Source organism: Lissotriton helveticus, chromosome 9 (assembly GCF_964261635.1).
Source record: "Lissotriton helveticus chromosome 9, aLisHel1.1, whole genome shotgun sequence".
Classification (NCBI taxonomy): Eukaryota; Metazoa; Chordata; class Amphibia; order Caudata; family Salamandridae; genus Lissotriton; species Lissotriton helveticus.
Genome location: NC_136070.1, coordinates 30,252,061 through 30,279,425, shown reverse-complemented (window position 1 = coordinate 30,279,425; position 27,365 = coordinate 30,252,061). Strand labels below are relative to the sequence as shown.

Sequence of the window (27,365 nt, the reverse complement as noted above, 5' to 3'; positions counted from 1 at the left end):
TTCTTAGGGAACATTCCCTTAGATGACATATGTAAAGCCGCAACATGGTCTACACCATACACCTTTATCAAACACTATTGTGTTTTTGGGCAGGCTAAACAAGCTTCTGTAGGCCAGGCTGTTATTAAAACACTTTTTCAGAGTACTGCAGCAGATACGGGTGACCACTGCTAGGGGAGACACCGCTGTAAAGTCTATGCATAGTGTACAATCTGCAGCTCATATGCCTCGAACGAAAAATGCTACTTACCAGTATGCATCTGTTCTTGGCATGTTGAGCTGCAGAGTTGTACACCCCACCCACCTCCCTGGGATCTGTATCTGTTGCAGCTTTTATCTTAATTAGATACACTTACATGGACATCTATTCTATTTCCTATGAACGCCATCATTTTCCTTCATGGCGAAAAACAATCTGAAGATGGAGTCGATGCCCATGCGCACTATCGTCCAAAGGAGGAGTCACCTATCTTGTGACTACAAAAGACTCTTCCAAGACAACAAAGTGCAAGCATCCGAGCCCAACACCAGATTGCAATCTATGGATAGTGTACAACTCTGCAGCTCTACATGCCAAGAACAGTTGCATACTGGTAAGTAGCATTTTCCTTACAGGTAAGAAACTATTCCTTATTTATAGTGTTGTAAAGCTCACAGCTACCCAAAAACGGTTTCCCAGCGCTGAGCAAAGAAAGAGATGAAAATGATTACTGGAGCACGTGGAGAGTTGCAAATGCTCCCTTCAATTGCCCCCTGAACCACAGTTCAAAGAAAAAAGCCTTGCATATACTTATCATCTACTTCAAGCAAAGGATAAATGTGTGCACATTTGGGCCGGTTATTTCCTCCAGGAGACAGAAAAACAAACAGATTTGACCCCAGTATTCCCAGGTCCATAGGGTTTATTCTGGGAATATATATTTGTAATCTCTGGATTTATGTACGAGGATAGCGGCCAGAATATGAAAGTCCAGCTCTCTGATATCTCCACATCTAATTGCGAGAAACTCCTATTAAGGCTGTAAATGGTATAAAGGTTTCTCCAAGTTAAGGTCTGTGCTTTTTTTATGTGACTAAAGGGGTTAAAAACTATGTAGAGGACTGTAGTGATTGACATATATTGTTCAGAAGTCTCCAACCTTTTCTGTAACAATCTTCTAATGTTCCAAGAAAATCATCCGAGCTACTAATATTAGTAGACGTAGTTGTGGCACTCCATCAAAGATTGTCACATTAATGCATAAGGCAGGGTTACTAGCAGTATCACCCTGTACACTGTACATGTTAATACAATGACAACAATAGCTGCATCTCCAACTCAAATAATAGCTTTAAATACATTATGAAAATATGAAAAATTTTCTTCAAGCAACAGCTTATGATTTTTGAAAACACACACGTTTACATCTTGAGTATTAACTTTTAATTTTCGGATGATAATAACTCAACCAAGCAAAAGCTTCTATTGTAGTAGGCTGGGCTGCAGATAGAAGAGCTGCTCACAAGGAGCTGGAGATCTACTGCTAGCTCACGAGCTACTCGTTTGAAATCCATATTCTAGTTGAATTTGTTTTCTAAAACTTGATTGTTTTTGTGTGCCTGTGGGGATTAATTTGTTTTGTGAAATTTCGATCTATCCTTTCCATCTGCATCTTTTTAAACCTCTGTGGGCATGACCCTTGCATTTCCTTTCTTCATTATTATTGGTCTGTTTCCAGGTTCAGGTTCACTGCTTTGTGATAGACATGAAGTTAATAGGTGCCCCACATAAACAGGGAAAGTCAAATATGTAGTTTGAAATTTGTTCCCTGCTGCTATATTTGGAATGCACAAGTTATGATAGTGAATACGAAAAGAGCTAAAGCGGTAACAATTACATAATGTTCTGTTCAGTTAAATGAATAAAGACAGGTGGCTTAATCATTATTAATGCCACCTATGTTTAGACTATGGTGTCCTTATATTTTGCTTCTTTTATATTTATCAATAGGGAGTAAAAGCAATGTTCTTGAAGTGTCTGGAAAGCCAAGGGCAACAGCTGTCCCATCTACAGGTAAGCTTTGATTTCACCATGAACTCCGAAGGCCCATTTGCAAGTGGGACTGGTGGTGGCAGCAACATGTTCTCTTTTGATGAGAACCCTTTACTTGGAAAGCCTTTTCATTGTTGTTTTGTTGTTTATGTACCTCTTGCATTCATAAATAAGTAATTTTCATTTTGTTAAATTAACCTAATAGTATGAGAAGCTACAAACGTAAGAAGTGAAAGAGGATGTGGCTTAAGGGCTAGAGCGACCGTCCTTGACGATAGGGAACCAGGTTTGAGTCTGGCGGGAAGCTCAAACATCCTGTGATTCTGGCCAAATCACTTAATCTCCCTGTGCCTACATAAATGAATGTATCCTTGTGTAATGCCACTGGTGCTCATGTAAAGCGCTCTGATACCTTCGGATCGAGTTTGCGCTGGATAAAACTGTAACAAAAAAAGAAGAGTGATAGATTGGAATAATGAAATGAAATTGGAAACAGCATGGCTATCAGGGTTCAAGATGCATAGTCACCAACGTTTTTTAATGTTATGAACCTGTACTTAATACATATTCATTACTTCCTGCACCAGATTTTCATATAATACATGCATATTCAAATAAAGTGGTGACTTAATAAATGGCAGCGATGGCAGGCAACCTGATCACCACACCCTTCTCTAGGACTTGATGTTTAATGGCTTGTATTATATTGTAGCATTATATAGCCTTTACTACCCCAAACGAAGAATTGAGGCACTTTTAATCATTGCCCATCTCCTGGGAGTGCAAGTGCCCTTATAAACAGCCAAATATGTTTTTACATTCCTAAAAGGATACAGAATGGTGTATATTTAGTAGCATATGCACCTCATTGAAAACTTCGTAACTTCATCCATTGGGTTAAGTGTGTTTTTTAACTCCCCTCCGCCACGAGACTACAATAGCTCAGATTCCCACTGCACATAGTGTGAGGACATTCCATAAGATATCTGATCTTTCACTTTGGAGAAGTGCGTTTATATATCTTCTAGAGGAAATACAGTATGTTAAACACTGTTGGAGATCTGTGTCACCTGTGGGCTAAAAAATAACTTCATCAATGACCTTGATAAAGAATCTCCTTATTGTTTGCATCTTGTATATAATACAAATGAGTGCAAAATTTGCAGCACCTTCACAACAAAAATGCAAACTGAGAAAATGTCTGCTTTATTCACTCTAAAAAAAGACCACTTTTTATATACAAATATTTATTTTAACATGTTAATGGAAGACCGGAATGGTATAGACTCCAGTATTGGAACTTTCATAGATTCATATGCTCGAATCCTTGCTCATCGTCGAGATGGGAGTTCCCAGTACCTTCGAAAAGCAATGTCCTGATAGACCTAGAACATACAGGCCGTAGGCCTCTTGTTTTAGCAACATATACTTATTTAAAAAGGAACTAACCTTGGAAGACAATCAATCAGATGACACCACCCTGTAGAACCTTTCTGAGAGAACCTTTCTAGCACATCTTGCTTGGGATTCTCCAGTGAGCTCTGTTAAGATTTTTTCCTTACAGCTCTTCAGAAAGATTTTCTACAGGCTTTGCTTATTCTGGCTTAACAGATATACCTGTCTCTGATGATGAGAGTGACGCCTCTTCAAGGTCTTCTGTTAAAATGTCTCTTAAGAGACCTCTAGACCCTGTAGGTCTCTCCTCTCAGGAACCACCTAAAAAGGCTTCTAAGAAAACATCTTTGAGGTCCCATGGACATGGTGGTCCTTCCAAGGTACCTCATAAGCTGCAGCAAGACAAGAAAAATGCATGTTCTTCCTCAAAATCTCATCAGAAATCTGCTTCTCTTCCAGGGGATGCTCATCAAAGTCGTAAGCACTGAAAAGTCCCTGCCCACGTGCAGGACCCTGGGGCATATATAAAAATACATATATATCTGTATGTTTAGAACTACAAGTATATAGTACTTCCAAAACATACATATATACATGTATACACACATAAATATGCATCCTATTATAGATCCAATAGACTAAAATGCCAAAATTACATGGATTTCTATTGCAAGAAAATAATATCACATGTAAATAGTGTAATAGAGTAATAGAAAACATATACTGCAGTAGTGTTCCACAACAACCCTTTATTTTCATAAAAGAAAAACAGGTAATAGCAGGCAATCTGTTCTTAGCCTGCACAGATGAATACCATCAGAGTATAATAAAAAAAAACTGGCACCTTGACTTTAAGGCTTCAGAGAACCTGGACACTGTGCCTTAAGACCTCCAGGAGCCCCCTGCTCCCATCATACACCACTGGTGACAGTTAGGTCAGTTATTTATTCTGGCTCCTTCTGTGAGGATCCTGGAGCTCGTCTTTTTATAACTAGTTCTAGTCAGAAATTGGTTTTCTACAACTTTATTCGACATTTGCCTTTGCTGGTATTATTTTCTACTCTTTTTCTGGCAATTTAACAATCTTTTTATGTCCGAAATGCCAGCTTTATTTAACAAATGTCCTTCCTGTGGGAAGAAAATGGCTACATCTGACCCTCACTCTGTTTGTATTGTATGTCTTGTGCCATCCTCACACAATCCACAGAAGTGTTACTACTGCCAGCAATTTTCAAAGAGAACTCTGCGTGACAAGATAGAAGATCAGACGTCATGCGTAAATGGAGAGAGGAAAGTCTAAAAGTGACCTAGAGATTAATCCCAAGAAGCCCTCCTCTCATGGAAAATAGAAAAGATGTTGATCTGCTTCCCCATCTTCCAAAAGAAAAGATTCCAGATTGCTTGCCGTCAGCGTCGAAATCGGTGTTAGAAAAACGAGTAAGTCACTCTACGACGTAAGTCACTCTACGACGTAGAGGGGCAGATCACTGTGGAAGCGACGAGAACCTCTGTCGACGAAAAGTAAGTCAACGTCGAGGCATACTTCGGGCTCAAAGTAAATGGGTGACGACAGACTGAAGTTGATGTCGAAGCACCCATCGACGGTAAGATAACGGTTCGACGTCGAGATCTCCACCACCTTCACAAAGGTCCGCGTCGAGAGGATCGTCAACGAGAGCACCCTCTCAGACCCACAGACTGTTGACTTAGAGGGCAAGATCCCTGTCGAGGAAGTCGACGTTGAAGATGCCACGCACCTACCGGCGTTCGACATCAAGAAGGCCATCCCGGTCGCCGTCGAAGAGACCGACGTCGAGGGCATCACTGCATAGACACGAATCCTCAAGTGTGTCTCCACAGCAGCGGTCGACGTCGGTGGTGGCATTATCCGGGTCGTCGTTGAGGGAGAGAATTCTCGCCACTTCAGGAGACGTACCAGAGAAGCCTAGATCAATGTCGAGAACAACGCGGTCGACGTCAAGAGAAGTGTCATCTTCTCCTGGCATCAACATTATACAGATCACACCGGGGGGGATCTTCGGCTCCAATAGAAAAGTCTCCTATTAAGATGTCTCCAAGATGGCTATAAGGCATACAACCCTGGAAAGTCCCACCTAGAGTTCCGGGCTCGGAATTCTCCAAATCTCGTTTTCCATCCAGAGTCTCTGGGGGACCCCATGCATGCAGGTCTCCAAAAAGTTCTAGGTCCCCAGCAACACAGCATTCAAGATCAAGAGGGCGCTCACGATCTTGCCGGTCTCCTACACCTAACAGAAGACGTAGATTTCCATCATCTACCGCATCTACAAGGTCTTCCATTAGGGATTATTCACGTACTTTATCTGCAACACCGCCATCCAGGGTGTCCCCGATTGACGATTTCGGAACTTTCAATGAAGCTCTCTGCAGGGTTGCCAACACGTTAAATATCAATAAGTTTGCACCTCCAGTTTCAATGTCCATCATATTTGAAACCCTTCACTATAGATCGTCGGCAAGGCATCTACTTCCTTTGGTTCCAGGTCTGCTAGAACCAGAAATGCAGACCTTCCTAACTCCGGCCAGGGTGAGTTCATCTCCCACACGGATTTCCCAAAAATATAAGGCTCCAGAACAGGACCCATTTTTTCTTCATTCAGACCAACCTCCAGACTCGGTCATAGTGGCTGCAGCCAGAAAGGCGCATTCAGCTACATCTTCCTCCATTGCCTTACCAGAGAAGGAGCAAAATATGGACTCTTTAGGTAAACGAATGTGCAATACATCTGCTTCAGTAATGAAGGTGGGACGTTACGGTACGTCTCTCTGGGACTTGTTGACGAGATTTACAGAGAAGCTACCGAAGGATCAACAGGACTTCCAGGAAAACCTGCAAGAAGGCGACTGGTGGCTAATCAGATCATCAGTGCAGCTGCGGATAGATCAGATTTGGCAGCCCATGGATATTCATATGGCATTTTCTCGAGGCGCTCAGCATCGCTTCGTCTCACGGGACTAAAACCAGATGCATAGAGAAACATCACACATCTTCCCTTTAATGGATCTTCTTGGTTCGGTTCCCATGCGGATGATGACATTTCCAAAATGAAGACGGAATTGGACCCTCTGAAAGCTTATGGCTTGGAGAAGCGGAAAGAATTTTGGCGAAGGTTCCGTCCCTATGGCCGATGTTCCTTTTAACAGAAGGTTCAAACAACTCATTGGAACACACAGAATCAAAATCAAGGTCAATCCAGGTCTCGCTACCAACAGGGAAAACCTGGACGTGGAAGAGGATCTACAGAAGAGCAGTCTAATGCGCCTAAACAACCAATGAAACAATGAGGGATGGCTTCTTCCATGCTCGTTGCTCACTCCGGTGGGAAGGAAGTGTTATTTATGTTACATCTGGAGTAGTGGGAGACACTAACAAAGGACAAATGGGTTCTAAATATTGTGCAGAATGGCTATCTGCTCAGGTTCAAATCTCCACCACCATCAGTTCCTCTGCGACAAAGGTCTCTCGAAGGACACCACTTTTTGCAATCGGAGGTGAACGTTCTCCTACAAAAACATGCCATAGAAAAGGTCCCAATTCTGCAAAGAAATCAAGGGATTTATTCTCGTTATTTTCTGGTGCAGAAAAGAGGTCCTACAAGAGAATACAGACCAATACTCGACTTGAGACTGTTGAACAAATACATTCGCAAAGAGAAGTTTCGAATGTTGGCGCTACATCAAATATTCCCTCAGCCTCATCAGGGGGACTGGATGTGTGCAATAGACCTACAGGACGTCTACTTTCATGTTCCAGCGTCCAAAAAACATTGTACATTTCTACGGTTTCAAGTGTCATTCCGACATTTTCAGTTCAAGGTTCTCCCGTTCGGGCTCAAATCAGCTCCCCGAAAGTTTTCGAAATACATGGCAGTGGTGGCAGCATTTCTTCGCAAGCAAAAGATATTCATATATCCTTATCTTGACCACTGGCTCCTGAAGAGCTTGTCACCTGCTCTGCTTCAGACTCATCTCTCGTACTGTCTGCGTCTACTGAACAGGTTGGGTCTTCCTGTCAACTTCAAGAAATCAATCTTCAACCCAACACAGAAGATCCACTACCTGGGTGCCTCCCTGGATACTGCAAAAGCAAGCGTGTGTCCTTCGGAGGAGAGGTTACCCTCAATTCACGAGAAATGTCACAGCCTTCTTTACACACAGTATCCCACAGTCAGGCAGGTGTCATCACTGCTGGGATAAATGGCATCATGCATTTTCATTGTACCAAACGCCACGTTAAACACGCGTCCGTTGCAACAATCTCTGGAGGACCAGTGGATGCAGATATCGGGGCGCTGGGAGGATCAGGAACTTCTCTCCCAATCGTCCAAGGAATCCATCAAATGGTGGATGAAGCGATCCAATCTGATGAAGGGAGTTCCCTTTCACCTCCTACCCTGACAATAGTCACGGATGCTTCACTCCAATGATGGAGTGCTCACTTGGCTACTCTGCAAGTTCAGGGCCTCTGGTCAGAGACAGAACAAAGTTATCATATCAACCTCTTAGAGCTGAGGACAGTACACTTGGCTCTCAAATCGCTGTACCCTTCATTCCAGTCTCGGTCCCTTCTGATTCAGACAACAATACCACCACCATGCATTATTTAAACAAACGGGGGGAGAGGTTACCTGATCAAGACTTCTCTTTCTATAGTCTCAGACCATCTGGAAATGTCATCTCGCAAGAGACTTAACCATTTTGGCAATGCATCTCCCAGATATTCACTTTGTCCAAGCGGACGCCCTAAGTCGGGACTTCATTGAAGCTCACGACTGGGTTCTAAACGACGAAGTCACTCAAAGCATCTTTCGAAACTGGGGAATAATAGACATCAACCAGTTTGCAGATGCAGTAAACGCAAAATGCCCCTTCTTTGCATCCAGGTTTCCCTAGCTAGGCTCTCGGGGCAGTGCCCTTTTGATAAGATGGTCTCAGACATTACTGTACGCCTTTCCACCAATTCCGTTGATTCCAACAGTGATCAACACCTTTTACAGGACCAATACTTGAATGATTCTTATAACCACAGAATGGCCCGTCAGGGGTGGTATCCGGAGCTCCTTCAGATATCGGAGGTCCCGCACAGGAGGTTATCATCCCGTCCAGACCTATTATCCAAGAACGAATGGAAGGTGTTTCACCCCATTCTCTCATCCCTATGATTCACGGCATGGCTCCTGAAGTCCATCAATACGGACACCTAGATTTGACTCTGGAATGTATGAACATTGTAAAAGAGGCCAAGAGACCTTCCACCAGACAATACTATGCAAGTGGAAGTGTTTTTACTTATAGTGCACAAACAATGTACATGGTCCCGTCTGGTGTCAGGAACAGGTGCTTTTACCATATTTACTGCATTTGGCAAAATCTGGCCTTACATTTTCCTCTATTAAAATCCATGTTGCAGCTATCACAGCATATAGAAAATCACCATCTCAGGTTTCCTTTTTTCAAATTCCTGTGGTCAAAGATTTTCTTGAGGGATTAAGAAAGTTTTACCCACAAATCAGGGCTCCTTCTCCACCTTGGGAACTCAACATTGGTCTAGCAAAATTTATGGGTGCTCCCTTGGAGCCTATTCACAGAGCTTCTTTTCAACATTTGACATAGAAAGACGCTTTTCTAGTGGCTATCACCTCTGCTTGCAGAGTGAGTGAGATCCAGGTGCTGTGCTGTAAAGAGCCCTACACTGTTTTTCATGCAAACAGAGTGGTTTTAAGAACACATCCGAGTTTCTTACCCAAAGTTGTCTCGGATTTCCACATTAATCAGGCAATCACTCTCCCCACATACTTTCCGAATCCTTCAAATCCTCCGGAAAGGTCTCTCCATTCTCTGGACCTCAAGAGGGTTCTGAAGTTCTACTTACATAAGACAAATAGCTTGAGGAAAACAGACTGACTGATAATAAACTATGGGTCCATAAATACTGGTTCTGCAGCTTCTAAAAGATCTTTCTCTGGGTAAATAGTGTCTTGTATATCTTTGTCCTACCAACTGGCAAATATAGTCCTCCCGGGCAAGCCTAAGGCCCATTCTACCAGGGGAAAGGCCTCAACCACAGCTCCTCTTAGAAACATAAACCAACAACAAGAGAGAAAGGGTCAATAGGCCACCCTTATACCCTTATACCCCTTGGAGCCAATATATCAAAACAACATAAGAATACCAAATAATAGGAGACTAGCTCAGAAAAAAACTAAAAATTGGAGGAATAAAGAGCTAATTACCACCACCATTGAATAGAAGATGTACCAGGGGATGTAAATAAAGTGGGATAAAGAAACCTCAGTGAGGAAAAAGAACCCTTAGGCACCAACTGAATAGTTGGTTGCCAGTTGTCTTCATTGGGTCTTCATTGTGAGTACGTGAAACACTACGTAGCAGGAAAAAGAAGTGCACAGTTAAAGAGTACATACCCTGGTACATCTCTTCTATTCAATGGTGGTGGTAATTAGCTCTTTATCCCTCTTAGAAACATACCTATGGCAGAAATTTGTAAAGCAGCCACATGCCGTTCAGTACATACTTTCACGTGCCATTATTGTATGGACTCTGTTACACAGGCGGATGCTCAATTCTGGCAAGCCTCACTCAGAAATTTGTTTGGATGATTACATATTTGATGCTTTGTTTTTTGTTCTTGATGCTGTTTGCTCGTCAACGAGGAAGTGGGTTTGGGCTTGCTATTCTATTCAGTGCTTATGACTATTGATGAGTATCCCCTGGAAGAGAAGGATAAGTTACTTACCTGTAATCCTAGTTCTCGTCCAGGGGTATACTCATCAAAGTCATAAGCAACCCTCCTGCCTCCCTGGACAAGCATTAACAAGACAATAGTGTGTTGTTTGGATCTGATATCCTGGTTAATACATGTTAGTACACCGTAATAAAGCTGTGTTTTTTTCCCCCGGAGCTTTGTCACGCTTTTTCCTTTGAGGAGAGAGACAGGTTGTGTATGTTTGCCAGCTTGCAGGTGCTGGCTTGTGACCGCCCTCTCGGTCTGGTGTTACGTGGTTTGCCTGCATACTTTGGTCTGCGCACGAAAATGCTACACCTCGCCCCAGGTGTCCCACATAGTGGAAACAGAAGCATTGGGGAGAGAAGGCAGAATTTGTTTTGCCTGATGAAGGGGAAAAAGGACGGACTTTACCTGCTGAACGTTTGCAGCGGCGAGGGAGCACCGGCCAACACTGTTTGGCAGCATCACAAGGTGCAATAGAAATCCTGTCACTGTATTGGGCTCTATCGGGGGACTCCAACGCCCAAGATGCAGTGCAGCAGCAGGATCAGCGCGAGGTGCCTTACAGCTGTGAGGCAAAGGAGGGGCCAGTGATCACGTGATGGTGTGATCACGATTTTAATAACCGAGAATCAAAGGAAAGCCAATAAAAGGCTGAAACACGTCTTCCCAGCGTTTCAGAGACCCTTGGATTGACAGCGCATTTACAGCACTAAAGCAGTGTTTTTTCCCCCCGGAGCTGTGTCACGCTTTTTTCTTAGAGGAGAGAGACTGGTTGTATAGATGTATATATGTATGTTTTGGAAGTACTATGTACTTGTGGTTGTAAACATACACATATATATGTATTTTTATATATGCTCCGGGGTCCCGCACATGGGCGGGGATTATTCAGTGTTTATGACTTTGATGAGTATACCCCTGGAAGAGAACTAGGATTATAGGTAAGTAACTCATACTTCAGAGCCTTCTACTTCCCCACCTAAAGTGAAACACACTTTTAAGAAACCTACTTCTGCTCCACCGACGGATGGCTCATTGAAGACATCTCGACGAAAAGATCCTCTTCTGTACTTGTGAAATCAAGTTTTGTCTCTGCAGCGTTCACGGCCCCTACTGTCACCACTACAACAGTGTCTTTGGCGGCATTTTCCTCGTCGACAACGTCATCGTCCACCAGTCAAGCTCCATTGTCGTCAATTGTGAAAAAGAATTTGCCTCTCTGCAAAACCATTGTCGATGGAAAAATTCCTCATTAATGGCAAACCTCTCGTTGAGGGCAATACTCTCGTCAGCGGCAATTGTATCGTGGATGGCAAACCTCTCGTTGATGGCAAATCTGTCGCCGACAGTGGACCGTTCATCTATGACCTTATCTACGGCAGCTCCATCGCCATTGTCGACGGTGCTTCCACACCAGTTTCAGTTCACTGACGACTTCCCGTCAATAATAATAATAATCCACATTTGTAAAGCGCGACCAATCACCCATAAGGGTCTCCAGGCGCTGGGGGCCGTCAGGAAGATTAAGTAAGCTATTGCCCAGAGTCACATGGTGCTGGGCTAATCTGCCGCCGGTGCCAGGGATCGAACCGTGATCCCCAGAATCCAACAACAGTCACCCTGGCCGCGGCTCCACACCTCTCCCTACGTCTATGACACCTAACCCGTCACCTGTGGATCCTGCATTGTTAATAAAGAAACCCTTGTGGACGACTCCAACGAAGAGAGAAAGAAGTCTGTTTCATACATAAAATAAACCACAAAAGGGAGACCACATCTTTAACATCACCAAGACAAGTACAATTATCCAGTATTATGAGTGTCTTTCATAGATTCACATGCCTGAATCATTCCCCGTCGTCGAGATGGGAGTCCCCGGTACATAAATAGGTAATGTCCTATAGACATATAGAGAATAGTAGGCCTAAAGGCCCCACCGTAGTAACATATCCATGTCCTTTTGTAAAAAGGACCAAACTCTAGAGAAGAGCCAATCAGCTGTCACCTCCCTCTAGAATCCTCCTGGCAGGAGCCTCAGTCCCTCAGATTTTCTACCGCACGTTGTGCTAAGGGAGTCTCCCCCTGAGTACTGCTCAGGTTTGTTTATTCACAGTTTTTTCTTCAGCATTTGGAATATTTTTCAAAAAGTGAAAGCTATACACTATGGCTGACACTCCTAAGAAAGGTCTCTTTAAAGCCTGTGGATCTTGTGGGAAGAAAAGACATCACATCGATGACCAACATAAGGACTGCCTGTACTGCTTATATCCTGATCATTCAGCTGAGGACTGCAAGGTATGTCGAACATTTTCTACCAAACCTCTTAAAGACCGAGAAGGACGCCTTTTAATCTGGCTCTAAAGGCTTAAAGATAGAGATAACTTGGATTCCTCTGAGGAAAGTGAAGGCTCTTCAGTCTCCTCAAAAACCTCTCTGAAAAGGCCAAGGGTAGCTTCCCCTAACCCCCTGGACGCTCCTCAAAAGAAGACACCAAGAAAGCCTTTAGAGGCTATGACAAAGACAGCTTCTGAGAAAGAGATTCACACCTTCAAGAAGCCTACGCCGTCAACGACGGCGATATCGTCAACGACATCTTCAGCGTCCAAGAAAGCAGTGTCTCCTGCTTATGTCTCTACGTCGACGACGACATTCTCGACGACGGTGGCATCGTCGTCATTATCTTCATCGACGACCCCATCGTCGACGGCGGGTAAGGCTTTATCATCTACGATAGTTATTAAGAGATCATCGTCGACGCCCAAGATCCTGCCGACGATTGCCTCGTCGACGACGAGATCATCACCATCGACACCGTCGCCGAAGGCCTCGTCGTCGAAGGCACCGTCGACAAAGGCACCGTCGACGGCAACATCTATACCGTCGACGACCCTGTCGACAACAGGTTCACAGGCTATGACAACTGTCAGCACTACTCCGTCGGCGATCACACAGTCGACGGCCCGAGTGATTCTGGATTTCAAACAGCTTATGTGCGTCTAAAGATCACGAAAAGGACGCTGACGCCGGAGTTAACTTCTCCTAGCCGTGTGCAACTTTTGCCACCAGCATGTCTCCTTCAAGATGAGTATTCTGATGACGGGGATATGTTTCAAGCAAATAGCCCCTCAGAACTGAATGTTAAATGCCAGAGCTCAGATGAGGAGGATGTTCAGAAAGAGATAGTTTGTCCACCTCTGTCTTCCAGCATCCCTAGTTACAGATCTGCGATACCTCATCCAAGATTACAAGCAGAGGTTCCCAGAATCTCCAGCTCCTCCAACTTCAACATCAGCTCCATCTCCAAGACCGCGACCATCGCCCTTATCTATTCAGAAAGAAACGGTGCATTTGCCAAGTCCTCAGTCTTCTGATGAAGAAGAAGAAAAACAACAAGAGGAAGGTGAATTGCAGGACGATCAATCTGTCCATGAGGAGTGGGAGGATTACGTTATACCTTCCCCAGCATCTCCAGTGCCCACAACCTCGGATTCTCCGCTGTTTGAAATCGGTAGTTTCCATAATGTGGTGGAAAGGGCCGCTAAGCGCTTCCAAATTACAATGGATTCATAGGAGCCGGACTGCTTACTGTACGACTTCAAGGAACCTCTCAAGAAGTCAACGAGGTCAATTCCTATTATTGAGTATGTTTGGACACAGGGGGTTCAAGTTATGCAGAATCCCGCCTCTGTATCGCCAGTGGTCCCTCGTTTGGACAAAAAATACAAAGCTCCAAATACGGCACCGGCCTGTCTGACAGGTCATCCTAAACCTGATTCGGTGGTGATGCAGGCGGCGCAGAAGAATTCTAGGAATCCCTCATCGCCTTTATCGGCTCCGCCGGATAAAGAGGGAAAGAAGTTGGACAACATCGAACGATTTTCCACAATGTCGGCAAAGACTGTCAAAGCGCCAAATGCCCTAGAGCTTCTTGGGCGTTACAATAGACAATTGTGGGTGGATATAGCCCCATACCTGTCTGAATTGCCTGATGCATCCAAAGAGGAGGTGAAGGCAATACTTCTGGAGGGTCAAACATCAGCATCAGAAATTATAGACTGCAATGGATGTCCCTATGACAGGATTCCGCCAACTAGCTGGAGCAGCGGTTTTGAGGCGCCAAGGATGGCTGAAAGCGACCTCATTCCGTCCTGAAGTGCAATCAAAGGTTCTAGATATGCCATATGACGGCCAACTACTTTTTGGCTCCAAAATTGACGAGGCACTATAAAATATTAAAAAGGACACTGACACTGCAAGGGCCCTGGGCACACTCCAATATAAAAATCAGTCCTTTCGAGGAAACAGAGGAAGGGGTCAATCTTCCCACAAAGGAGGTTTCCAATACAGGTCCTCTTACTCTTCCAACCAGAGTAGACCACAGTACCAGCAACGCCAGCAGCAACAAGGCCAACAATCCTCGTATGGAAAGTCGTCCTTTCGGGGTAAAGGACAAAGGAGAAATAATGGACGAAGACAATGACTTGTTTATTCAGCCAGTCCGGACCTCATCTCACTTATTAAAAATTGGAGGAAAACTTACCCACTTTCTACAAAATTGGAGGATAATTACTACGGACCATTGGGTCCTTCAAATAATACAATTCGGCCATTTCATGAAATTTGTAAACACTCCTCCACAAACTCCACCTCGCCCAATGCAACACAAGAACATACGGCTGCTTCTACGAGAAATCTCTGTCATGCTCCAGAAGGGAGCAATCGAGAGGGTACCACCATCACAGAGGGGGAAAGGGTTTTATTCCTGATTCTTTCTAATCCAGAAAAAAGGAAAAAAATGGAGGCCGATCCGAGACCTCAGGGCCCTCAACAAATTCCTGAAGAAGCAGTCGTTTCGCATGGTAACAATACAAGAAGTCTTACATCTTTTGGAGGAGGGAGATTTTATGGCGTCACTGGACTTACAGGACGCTTACTTCCATATACCAATTCACAAGAATCACAAAAAGTACTTGAGATTTAGAGTAGCGGGCAGGCATTTCCAGTTCCGTGTGCTGCCCTTTGGACTCAAGTCTGCACCCCGCATCTTCACAAAATGTCTTTCCCCAGTGGCGGCATACCTCAGACAGCACCGTCATCAAGTCTTCCCATATCTGGACGACTGGCTAATCAAGGCACCATCCTTCGAAGACGCGTCCAGGTCTTCCAACGCCTGTCTAAGTCTCTTCAATCACCTGGGTCTCACGCTCAACCAGGAGAAATCGACTCTGCGACCTTCTCAAACCATCAACTTTTTAGGTGCAACTCTGGATACACGCTCTACAAGAGCGTTCCCATTGAAAGAGAGGAAAACCAAACTCGTAGCACTCGCCTCTGGAGTGGCCTCGAAGAAAGTGTTGACGGTCCGCCTCTTCAAGTCCCTTTTGGGGATGATGTCTTTGTGCATCCTTTTAATCCCTCATTGCCGACTACGGATGCGCCCTCTGCAAGAGGCACTTTCTAGGCAGTTGGTCCAATGTACGGGGTCATTCGACGACCGCGTAAAGGTGACTTTTCGGATGGTCAAGGCTTTGCGATGGTGGATGTCATCACGAAACCTGTCTCAAGGATTTACATTCCTGCTTCCAGCAGCTCCTCATGTCATTACAACGGACGCCTCCTTAGAAGGTTGATGAGCCTTTCTGCAGGAGCTGCAGATAAGTGGAAAATGGTCAGCTGCAGAGAAAAAACTCCATATCAATCTGCTCGAGCTGAGAGCGGTCTTCCTGGCCCTGCAGTCTTTCCTACCAAGGATCAAATACTCCCTAGTGCTCGTCAGGACAGACAACACTACGACGATGCACTATCTCAACAAACAGGGAGGGACGCGCTCGCTGACACTCTCGCGAGTCGCAGAAAATCTGGAACTGGCTTATAACGAACAATGTAGCCCTGCGGGTGGAATATGTCCCAGGCACGGACAATGTGCTCACCGACTCGTTGAGCAGGCAGAGGACATTATCACACTAGTGGGAGCTAGATCAAAAGATCCTCAACCAAATCTTCTCCAGATGGGGCACGCCATGGATCGATCTCTTTGCGACGAGGATGAATGCCAAATGCCCACACTTCGCAAGTTGGCATCCCCAGTCAGGGTCTCTAGGGAATGCATTTTCCATCGCATGGCACAACGTCTTAGCGTACGCTTTTCCGCCATTCCCGATGCTTCCCAGAGTCCTCAGGAAGATGAAGGCGGAGCCTTGTACTCTAATTCTAATAGCCCCAACTTGGCTGAGGCAGCATTGGTTAACAGAACTCCACCATCTGTCCCTGAGACCACCGATCCGTCTGAAACAGTGAGAGAGAAGAAACTCTGTTTATTTAGACCGTGGTCTTTAAACAATGAGATCGAAAATAAAAATGCATCACATCAATATCAAAACCGTACACAGGAAAAATAAAAATATATAAAAGATCCTGAAATCGTTAAAAAGAATTTTAAAACACATGCTGTACATAATAAAATTGGAAGTTATTACATTTAAAACAGGCGATTTCGATATGTTGCTCATTACAGTACTATCTGATATCATATGGGCTTGCAATCCCTCATAATTTAGCTTTTGCTTCCTGCGCTAAGCGATTCACCTCTTTCAGGTAGTTACCAAGAGCAATAGCTATTTCCAGATTTTCCATTCCTATCAACAAGTTCGTTGCTTGTACACGTTGCCTTATGCCATATTTTATAAATAAAGGACATAGGAACCGTTGTCTCACTTTTAAACATGTCAAGCAGTCAAGAGGTATGTGTAACATTTCAAACAGTGTCCGTCTCTGCTCACATTGAACGACGGGCAAGTTCAACATCCGGATCTGAAATCTCTCAGGTTGGCCGCCTGGCTCCTGAGTTCCGAGAGTTCCGAAATTTGAATATTCCACAAGACTGTAGAGACATTCTTGCCAGAGCACGAGCGGATAGCACTACCAAGACGTATTCCCTGAAATGGAAGCGGTTTTGTGTTTGGTGTGCAGATCAAGGTATACGTCCTTTCTCTTGCTCACCGGAACAAGTTTTACCTTACCTGTTACATCTGGCAAAGTCGGGCCTAGCGCACTCCTCCATTAAAATCCACCTGACGGATATATCCCATTATAAGAACTTCAACGGGTCCATCCCTCTGGTCAAGCAGGTTGATCAAACAATTTCTGAAGGGATTATACAGGTCTTTCCCGCCAGTAAGGATGTTGCCCCCTACCTGGCATCTGAATGTAGTTCTTAATCAGCTCATGAAGCATCCATTCGAGCCAGTGCACAGAGCTGACCTAAAATACATCTCTTGGAAAACAGCGCTCCTTCTGGCGCTCACCTCTGCAAGGAGGGTGAGTGAACTGCAGGCGTTTTCAATTCAGGATCCTTTTTTACAGTTTAAAAACGACAGGGTAATCCTGAGGACCAATCCGAGGTTTATTCCGAAGGTTCCGTCTGAGTTCCACCTTAATCAGCCTGTGGTTTTGCTTTCCTTCTTCCCAAATCCTAGCACAGCAGCTGAGAGATCATTACATTCCTTAGATTTCAAGCGATGCTTGAAATTTTACATCGATAAAACAAAAGCGTTCAGCAAGTCAAACCAGCTGTTGTAGCTTACAGCAGACCTAGGAAGGGTCTCCCACTTACTAAGCAGAGCATCTCAAGATGGATTTCTGTGGCCATCTGTGAGAAGTTGGCCTGATGTGCAGTGTTCACTATTCTAGTGATCACTATATATCAGTCCAAACAACCCTTATTGATGATTGGTTGTAAGTCAACCTTATAGACCAGCTATCCTAGTAGCATGGATACGAGCAGTCTAAGGCTAAGACTCTAGAGGGCGTGTTAAGCCAGCTGTTTTACCATCACATTACCCCTTGAACACCCAGTGAAAGGACACCACACAAGTGTTATGAAAATAAACAGTGTATTTATTAGAATCACAACAACCCTGTACTCTTTATGAGGACAGGGTGCTAGGCACACAACAACTCTTACGAAAATACTTAAGTTAGCACGTTATACACAAATGCCCGAGGGGCATGAAAAACCATATACTTAAAAAGTGGAATGCGAAATTACTAGCAGGTAAGTACAGTACTAATAGGCTTTGGAATCGCTAGGACTTAACTAGGGAATCGTTAGATTACTTCTAGGAGACCTAGGGGACTCGGGTGCAGAGTGTGCACTCTCACGCGGGATGCGGGACAAAGTCTATGGAGGCTAGTAAAGACAAAGTTAGTGTTCACGGGCGAACCCGACCTGGTAGGAAGAAAACGACAGTGGATCCTGACCCTAGGATAGTGAGGCTATGCTGGGACACCGAAGTGCCGAAGTTACCTAGCCCAGGGGCTGCAGCTGCATAGGTCTGAAAAGACGTCGGGGATCTCGTTGCCGGACCAGGAGCCTGGAAGGAAGAAGTTGCTGGCAGGCGACCAGTGAAGAAAAGTTCGATGGATCCAAGCCTGGATCAAGGAAGAAGAAAACCTGAAAGCAGAGGGGACCAAGTTCTTAAATCACTAGCCAGTGATTAAGTGGGCACCAGGATGGCACCGGGCGAAGTCACCGCAGTCAGGTGAGTGGGCGCTGCTGGGCTCTGCAGTCTCTCGGACCAGGAGGCGTTGTCGGCGACCAGGATGGAGGTGCGAGCTGTCCCACGAAGGTTCTTGCTGTCGACGTCGCTGGACCCAGGATTGGGCAACAAGTCTTGGCAAATGCAAGGCCCACGCGGTGGACCTAAAATGGCGTCTTGGGTGGACCAGGAGGGTCCAGGGTACTTCTCCGATGGAGGGAAGCAAGGGCCAGTCTGGAGCAACCAGACCAGCAGCAGAAATGTCGTCGGGCGTCGTCAGGAAGGCCACAAGCCAGCGGGCTAGTAGCCAAACAACGCGGTGAGCAGCCAAAAGCAGAAGGGCCCCACGCAGATCGTGGAGATGCTGGGGGGCTGCACTTCGGTGCTGGAGCTGCTCAGGGTCGGGGCTTCTCGGACCCCAAAGCACTCACCAGGAATTCACTCGGCGGGCTTGCTGGAAAGAAGTCGTGCAGTCTTGCAGATGGCCGGTCCCTTGAGGTCTCGTCGCACCCACGGTTCTCAGCTGGGCTGTAGAGGTGGGTAGAGGTCAGAGGTGCCAGGGAAGCCGGTTCTCGTCGAGCTGGGCAGTCGGATTCCGGAGGAAGGACTTGCAGCAGACCGCAGTGTTCTTAGATGGTGCCTGCGGATGCAGGGTGACTACTCCTTAGTCACAAGGGAGAAATCTTAGGAAGAAGTCTTGAGTTCCTTTCGCAGAAAGTAGTTTCAGGATTCAAAGATGATCTGATTTGGAAGGGGGCCAGTCTCTACCTTTATCTTGGAAAAGGGGGCTGGCACGCGACTAGGTCCTGCCCTATGGGTGGGACCAGGAGGGGGGTGGTTACACCCACTTCCTTGGCGGGCTTTTCCCCAGCACAGGGTCTGGAGTGACCCTGGAACTGGTTCCAGCCAGCCTATGCACAGTGAGCACCGGGGTGCCACGTGCAGTCACCTTCCTCTAAAGCCCTGCCTACCTACAATACACAAAACCCTGTCTGGGACGGTGCTGGCACCGCCCCTGGCAGGAAACCCTTTGTCCTTATCTCCTGCTCTGGGAGGACTCCCAGCAGCAGGAGGGCAGACTTGTGTCTCGGTGGCAGCATCCATTTTGTGGATGCTAAGGCTCTGTCTGACTTTAACCGGGGTTAGGGGTTACATACATGTCGTGTCCCTCTAGAAGGGTGGAATGCTAACCCCGTCGCCAGAATTGGCGAGGGGTTAGTATTCCAATTCGTATGACACCTTACTCGACATGTTTTGATAAAGCGATACCAGAGTTGGCATATAACCGCGAGGATTATAATGCACTTAAGAGTATATGGTATGCGATATCATGGAAACGGCTAAGGGATAGATCCCGAAAGCCGCAGACAGGCTCAGCTCATGCCAGAGCACCATCTCACACGATTCCAAGCACTCTGCCTTCAGGATTGTTAAGGCCTGCCATAGGAGTGACTGATAGGAGATCTGTGTGTCCATTTTAGGGTTAGATATAGGTATACTATATCTAAAGCAAAGGGTGAGTACACCACCTTGCCCCAGCTGTCGTGCAGCCAGTTGTGTCAGTTTTAGTTAGTCAATCCAGGGGTGGCACAATACATGCTTCAGCCCCTGGGAGACTTCTGGGTGCACCTCAGCCCTGGGTACAGGGACTTGGAGAGGGCCCAGTGCCAATTCAGTACCTGAGTACAATTTGGATAGAGAGAACAGCTAGGCTGTGGGTCTGATTAGCAGGCCCACAGCCAGGGAAAGTCGTAAACCAGTGCAGCAAAAAGCAAAAATCTGGGTGATCATAGGATTGCAGACCCTACTCTCCTACACCATCTCTTTCTGTCATGAACAAGCAGGACAGCCACTACGCTCTAAAGTGCGAGCCCACTCACGAGAGCTATGTCCACTTCTATGGCACTCTTTGCAGGGGTGCCAGTCATTGACATTTGCAGAGCGGCAACATGGAAGTCGCCGCATACCATCACTAGGCATTACTGCCTGGACACGGAGCTGATGAAAGATGCAGCAGTGGGACAAGCAGTATTAGTCCATTTATTTCACTGAGGTGAGCCTCCTTTCGTCCCTCCATCCTACCCTGGTATGCACATTTCTTTGCTAATACTTGTTATTGGTGTCTATTGGCTATTACTAGTCGCATGATATGTTATTATCTAATGACTTGTATATACTGTACCATCAGCAATGTACATTCTGCATTGCTTGCTACTCTGATTCAGGCATGTGAATCTATGAAAGACACCCATAATACTGGATAAGAAATGCGTTACTTACCTGTATCTGCAGTTATCCAGTATTGGTGTCTTTCATAGATTCACATGCAACCCTCCCGCCTCCCCTGGAAGGACTCACCTAATTCTCTCAGTGACACGCCTACTTAGCTTAGTGCGTACGAAAATCTAAGGGACTGAGGCTCCTGCCAGGAGGGTTCTAGAGGGAGGTGACAGCTGATTGGCTCTTCTCTAGAGTTTGGTCCTTTTTACAAAAGGACATGGATATGTTACTAAGGTGAGGCCTTTAGGCCTACTATTCTCTATATGTCTATAGGACATTACTTATTTATATACCGGGGACTCCCATCTCGACGACGGGGAATGATTCGAGCATGTGAATCTATGAAAGACACCAATACTGGATAACTGCAGGTTACAGGTAAGTAACGCATTTCTTATTGTTGCTTTCACATCTTTTAGATGATGACTCTTAAGATGCCAGTCTCATTGGGGCAGCATGAAGCCTTTCGCAGCTAAATGTAAATTGTCAGTAGTTGTCACGTTGGGGCGTCTTGCCGTTCTCGAGTGGCCGCCAGACACATGCAGGCATCGAGATCCTCAATTCCGGGCGGAAGTTGAGACCCGGTCTAGTTCTTCTTGACCCGAAGCACTTCCAGGGGAGACGCTTAAACGCTGCGTTTCCCGCCGGCTCTGTGCTTCAGATTCATTCCTGAAACCGTTTCGAGCCCAGAGAAGCTGCGGACCGCTCTCCTGTCTCCGTACACCGCTGCACCCAAGCGCTGGCCTTGGTTTTCAGTACCGGTACAGGAACCGCGCAGGAGCGCTGTTCGTGACCTTCTTGCCGCACTGAAAGCGCTTGAGTTTTCCTTTCTTGATTTCAACCGCGCAGGAGCGCTACAGTTGTTTACATTTGCTATCGCGCAGGAGCGCTGTTCATCCTTTGTTCTGGGCCGCGCTACAGCATTTACCCTTGGTTTTTCCTCCAGGAGCGCTGTATTTGTTGGTCTACACTGTCACCGCGCAGGAGCACTGTATCTTGGTTGCTTTGTGACTGCGCAGGAGCGCTATATACTTGGTGGTTATATTTTGTTTTCACTGTCACTGCGCAGGAGCGCTATATACTTGGTGGTTATACTTTGTTTTCACTGTCACCGCGCAGGAGCGCTTTACCTCGGCTGGTTGCTTCTACACATGGGGGCCTGCCTTGGCTTTCAGTACCTCGATCCCAGAATCCGTATGAGCCCTGATGAGTCTATGGAAAAGGGGCTCCTTCCTGCATGTGTTTAGTGGTCTCCCCTGAAGTGGGAGGTGTGGCCTTTCCTAACTGGGTCTTTCTTGTTTCCCCAGTTGTATCAAGATCCTTCCCTGCTCCGCAACCACCAAGACCCCTTCAATCATGTTATTGGCTCCCTTCCCTGGTTCCATCTCATCCCTGCTGGGTACCTCTCTCTCCGCACGGGTCAGGTGGGTACAGGGGCGGTGGCTCTTGTCGTCTCTGCGGAATCGTTTCACAAGCAAAGGTGAGTCTTGTGGGGCATCCGACAGTAGTCAGATGATCAAGAGATTTAAATCTTCCTCCGACTGTATGACCATCCTAAAGGAAACTAAACATCTGAACACCATAGCGTCTTGTGCTTTAAATGGAAAATAATTGTTTTCTGGTGTCTTCAAAGCAGCGATTCAATAAAATGCCTGGAGCATGGGTGCTCATAAATATTTTCTGAGAGGCCTCAAAGAACAGTGTGGGATGGGCTTGAGGACAGCATCGATGTTGGGCCATCCCTAGGGAGACAAGGACGTATAGGAGATTATCGAGACAGTTAAAAAACAATAGCTTTTCAAAACTGGAAAGTGGGAGATTTACCAAAAAAACTGGCTAATGTATTTTCCTCATTGGCTTATGTTGAAACGGTAGGCTGTAGACACCTAATATAAAGCCATTTTTGGCTTCAGAAAATCTGGAACCTCTCACCTGAATGAATGGGTTCTGTAGAAAAAAAAGCCCAGAACCAAAAAACGAAGTTGCTTGGTTAGTAAAAATGACAGAAAAAATGGAACTCTGGCAGCTGTTATTTCTCTGCTGCTCTTTCCCAGAGGAATGTCTGCGGGCCACAGGGAGAAGTCTCCCGGTCGCCCGCGGGCCGTTGTTTGAGTACCACTGGCCTAGAGGATGCCATTTTACCCTGCATGTTCTTCATTTGGCACAATCAAATCTACATTTCAACTCAATAAAAGTACATTGAGCTGCCATACCAGCGTATAGAAAAGGACCAATTGAAAGATCCTTTTTATGATGGCAGTTGTTAAAGACTTCTTTAGGATAAGAAAGGAATTTCCCCCTATTAGGCAGCCTAGTTTTATCTAAATTAATGGCTTCCCCTTTTGAACCCATACATTAGACCTCAATGTAGCACCTTACTTGGAAGATAGCTTTTTTATTTCGGTGTTATGTCATCTTCTATAGAACCGTACAGGTTTTTAAAACAATAGAGTAGTGTTAAGAACACGTTCCTCCTTTTTTACCAGACGTTGTTTCAGAGTTTTAGAACAGTCAAAAAATGTTACTACTGATATTTTAAGGACTCTTCATTCCTAAGACCAACCTTTTCTGTTATAAGGAGCTAATTCCGTTTGCTGCAAATCATCTCAAGCTACTAATATTAGTGTTGTATTGGCTAGCAAATCAGACAAGAGTGCATTCATGGCCACCTATGCACGTTTACCAGCAGTAATGGCATCAGTGCATGAAGCAGGGTTGCCCGCAGGGATGTAAAAAAAGCTTTTTCAATAAGGAATACCTTTATATGGGTAATACATAACAAAGTAAAAGAGAAAAGGGAGGTCTCCTTTAAATTCCAATACGGGACAAGGAGAAAAGTATTGTAAACAAGCGGGTCCCTATAGTTCTACCAACCAAATATGGTTTCAGGAAAGAAACAGATTTACGCATCCACTGACCAAACCTGTTTTTTCTGTTTTAATGTCTATGTGGATTGACACATTTTTAACTTTATTTTATGGTACTTCTGTGCAGAACAACGTATTGTATTGAATAAATTATGCATTTTGTAATGATCAAACTCTACTGATAGATATATTATTCTTTATTTCTTGGTTAAGAATATGCAATGATATTTGTGGCACTAGTGGTTTCTTGAGTGGTCAGTGGATGGGTCAATCTGTTTCTTTCCTGAAATCGTATTCGGTTGGTAGAACTATAGGGACCCGCTTGTTTACTGTAGGAGAGTGGGGTCTGCAATCCTATGGTCACCCCAGATTTTTGCTTTTTGCTTCACTGGTTTACGACTTTCCCTGGCTGTGGGCCTGCTAATCAGACCCACAGCCTCGCTGTTCTCTCTCTAAATTGACAACCATGTACGTTAGTCAAAGTCAAAAAAATTACTTTATTTGGTATTTCACAACCATAAAGTATACATATCCAAAAACAATTTAAAAGTAACAAACAACTAAAAGTTCTTTTAGTTAAAAATGTCTTTTCTCGTTTTTTCATTTACAAACTAACCCAGTCATTATCGAAGGTCTGATTCTGCTTTTTGAAGCTTGGTCTCTACATAATTCATAAACTTTACCCCGCGGCATATCAAAATGTTTGAACCTGCTCCCATCCAGCTGGTCACAGCTTGCCTGCAGGTACGGATCTGTAGCATATTAAAAATTGGTTTCAGTAAAATTTTCCTTTCTTCTTTAGAAGACTCACGCGTGCACAGGAGGTGACACAAGGTCTCACTGTGATAATCACATAATCTACATCTTCGTTCCTGGTGAGTGACCTTCCATGACGGAATCAAATCTTTTGAGAAATGGTTACCCATTCTGAAGGCCATAAATTTTGTTTTTAGTGATAGCCGGAAGTGCGCAGTGAGATAAGGTTGAGGTTTTAGTCGTTTATACGAATTTAGAATGGTCCATGCGTGTCGACGTTTGGCCAAAGTCTTTTTATCCTCTACCAGAGATAAGGCTTTTGCGTTTAGATTGCAATTTTTTTTAAAGGACGTTGTTTCCGGTGGGTTTTTCCAGATCTCCACCATTTTTAGGGTATCTAGTGATGCTCTCAGGTCATAGCCCCATGAGTCAGGTTCCTGTTGGTCATATTGTTTTTTAATCTCTTGCCAACATAAGTTGTTTAAAGATCCAGTTTCCGATAATCTCAATTTCCAGCACCATTTCACTAGAGCTGCTTTCCTCTGGTAGATTTGATTTTGTAGACCAAATTCTAGCCTTATTTGGGCAGGGGCTGCTCCTTTGTATATGTGAAAGACAGTTTTGTATATTCTTGTCTGGAGAGCGTTTAGGGTAGCTGCTTCTTTCCCATGCCATATTTCCAGTCCATATGAGAGGGATGGTAAGACTTGGGCTGTCATTACTTTTAACAGGTGGTCATATGATGGACATTGCAATTTCTTTTGCAAAACCTTGTAAGCAAAGCTCAGTGCTTGGGCCTTTATGGCAATTGTTCTTTTATGATCTATGAGGGACATGTTTTTACTTATTGTAACCCCCAGATATTTATAAGCAGTTGTTTCCTCAATGGGTTTTCCTTTTGTTTGCCAATTGAAGGATTTTCCACCGGTGCCCGTCAATCTCACCACCTTTGTTTTTTTTATGTTTATTTCCAAACCTTCTCTCTCGAAATAGTCAGTTAGTTCCGATATTACTCTTTGTAGGCCTATTGGGGTTTGGCTTAAAACTACAATGTCATCCGCATATTGGAGGCACTGGATGCTTTCATTGGCCAGTTTGGGCGGGTGTCCATTAACATTCTTGAGATGGTCTTTCAAATCGGCCAGATATATATTGAAAAGGCTTGGGGAGAGCACACAGCCTTGTTTAAGGCCATTAGTTATTTTTTGTTCAGCAGATATTCTTCTTCCATCACCCAATTTTATCTTGGCCCATGTTATGCTATATAAAGCCATTAATGTTTCCATTAGTGCCGGTGGGAGACCCATGAGATCCAGTTTTTCCCATAGTCGTTTTCTGGGAACTCGATCGAAGGCGGATTTCAGGTCTCTATAGCAGGCTATTAGACCGATCTTCTTTTTCCTTGCTCCTTCGATTAGTAAGGACAGGGCTGACAGATTGGTTAAGCAGCCCATGCCTTCCCTAAAACCGGTTTGAAAGTTGGGTATTCTATTGTGATCTATTATCCATTGTGGTAGTAGAGACAATATGCAAGAAGAAAAAAGCTTTGCCTCCACATCGATTAGGGCTATTAGTCTGTAGTTACCAGGGTCCATTCTGCATCCACTTTTAAGGAGAGGGTGGAAGATGTTTCCTTGCCAAGATTCTGGAATCCTTTTTTCCTTATAAATGTGGTTAAATAATGGAGTCAGGTAAGTTGCATAGAAGTCGATATCATATCTGAATAAGGCATTAGGCATTCCATTTGGGCCAGCTGCTCCCTCCACTTTTAGTTTCCTTATTAGGCTGATTAGCTGTTTGGCAGTTGTCAAGGGCGTTTGATCCTCTAAGGCAGTGCCTTCGGGCTGGTACTTTTTCCACTGTCCCAGGGTTTTTTCTTTTTGTTCTTGACCTTTTTTTGAGTAATTAGATGTTACTGTGTTAATTGGGGGGCTCTGGAAGTTATACAAATTGTCGATATATGCAGCTCATGTATCTTCACTTGTTCCTATGTTATGTTGATCACCAGCTCCTTTCGATAATTTATTTATGATTTTCCAAAATTCTCCACTGTTAGGTAGTTTGCTTGTTCTTAACAGTTCTATCCAGATTTCCTCTATGTAAGATGTTTTTGCTTTTCTGCAATCTTCTTTATATTCTTTCCTCATTTTTTGTATAGCGGTGTGATCTACTTCTTTTCCTAATCTTTTTTTCTGCGGCCATTTTTCTTAACTTTTTCGAAATTTCTCTTTTCTTATCTCTTAGGTTGAAATTATACCACGGATCTTTGTTTACTTTGTATCCATAAATTGCCGGAGATTTTACCGCGAATTTTCCTAGTACAAATTTATGTAAATTCTCCCAATTTGTCATGGGTGATTGGTTTATTATGGCGTTCGTGAAATTTACGTGTTCCAGTACCGAGTCCATAATTTCTTTTTTTATATTGCCTTTGCTTTTGATTTTCTTCAATTTGTATATCTCCGGAATCGCGGTAAGAAATTCTAATTGACTTTTATCTTCGATGTTTTTCCTCATTATAATCTCTTGTGGGGAATGGTCGCTCTCTGGTCGGATTTGGATTCCGAAATAGTCTATGCTCTTTTTTAGTTCATTGTTTATTAAAGTGAAGTCGATTATAGAATTCCTTTTGCCACTGGTAAAGGTGGTTTTGGCAGGTATATCTCCCTCTGTGTTTCCGTTGAGGATTATTAAACCTAGAGATTCCAGTT

At 44.6% G+C, this 27,365-nt stretch overlaps 1 protein-coding gene across 3 annotated transcripts in view; it reads left to right on the top strand.

Moving 5' to 3' along the window:
* Nucleotides 1-27,365, top strand: part of COCH (cochlin) — a 288,645-nt gene that overhangs the window by 112,850 nt on the left and 148,430 nt on the right. For all 3 annotated transcript variants that reach the window (XM_078659413.1, XM_078659414.1, XM_078659412.1), the window contains exon 6: nucleotides 1,991-2,053. In XM_078659413.1, coding sequence (XP_078515539.1) covers nucleotides 1,991-2,053 — 63 coding nt within the window. The remainder of the gene's footprint in view (nucleotides 1-1,990; nucleotides 2,054-27,365) is intronic.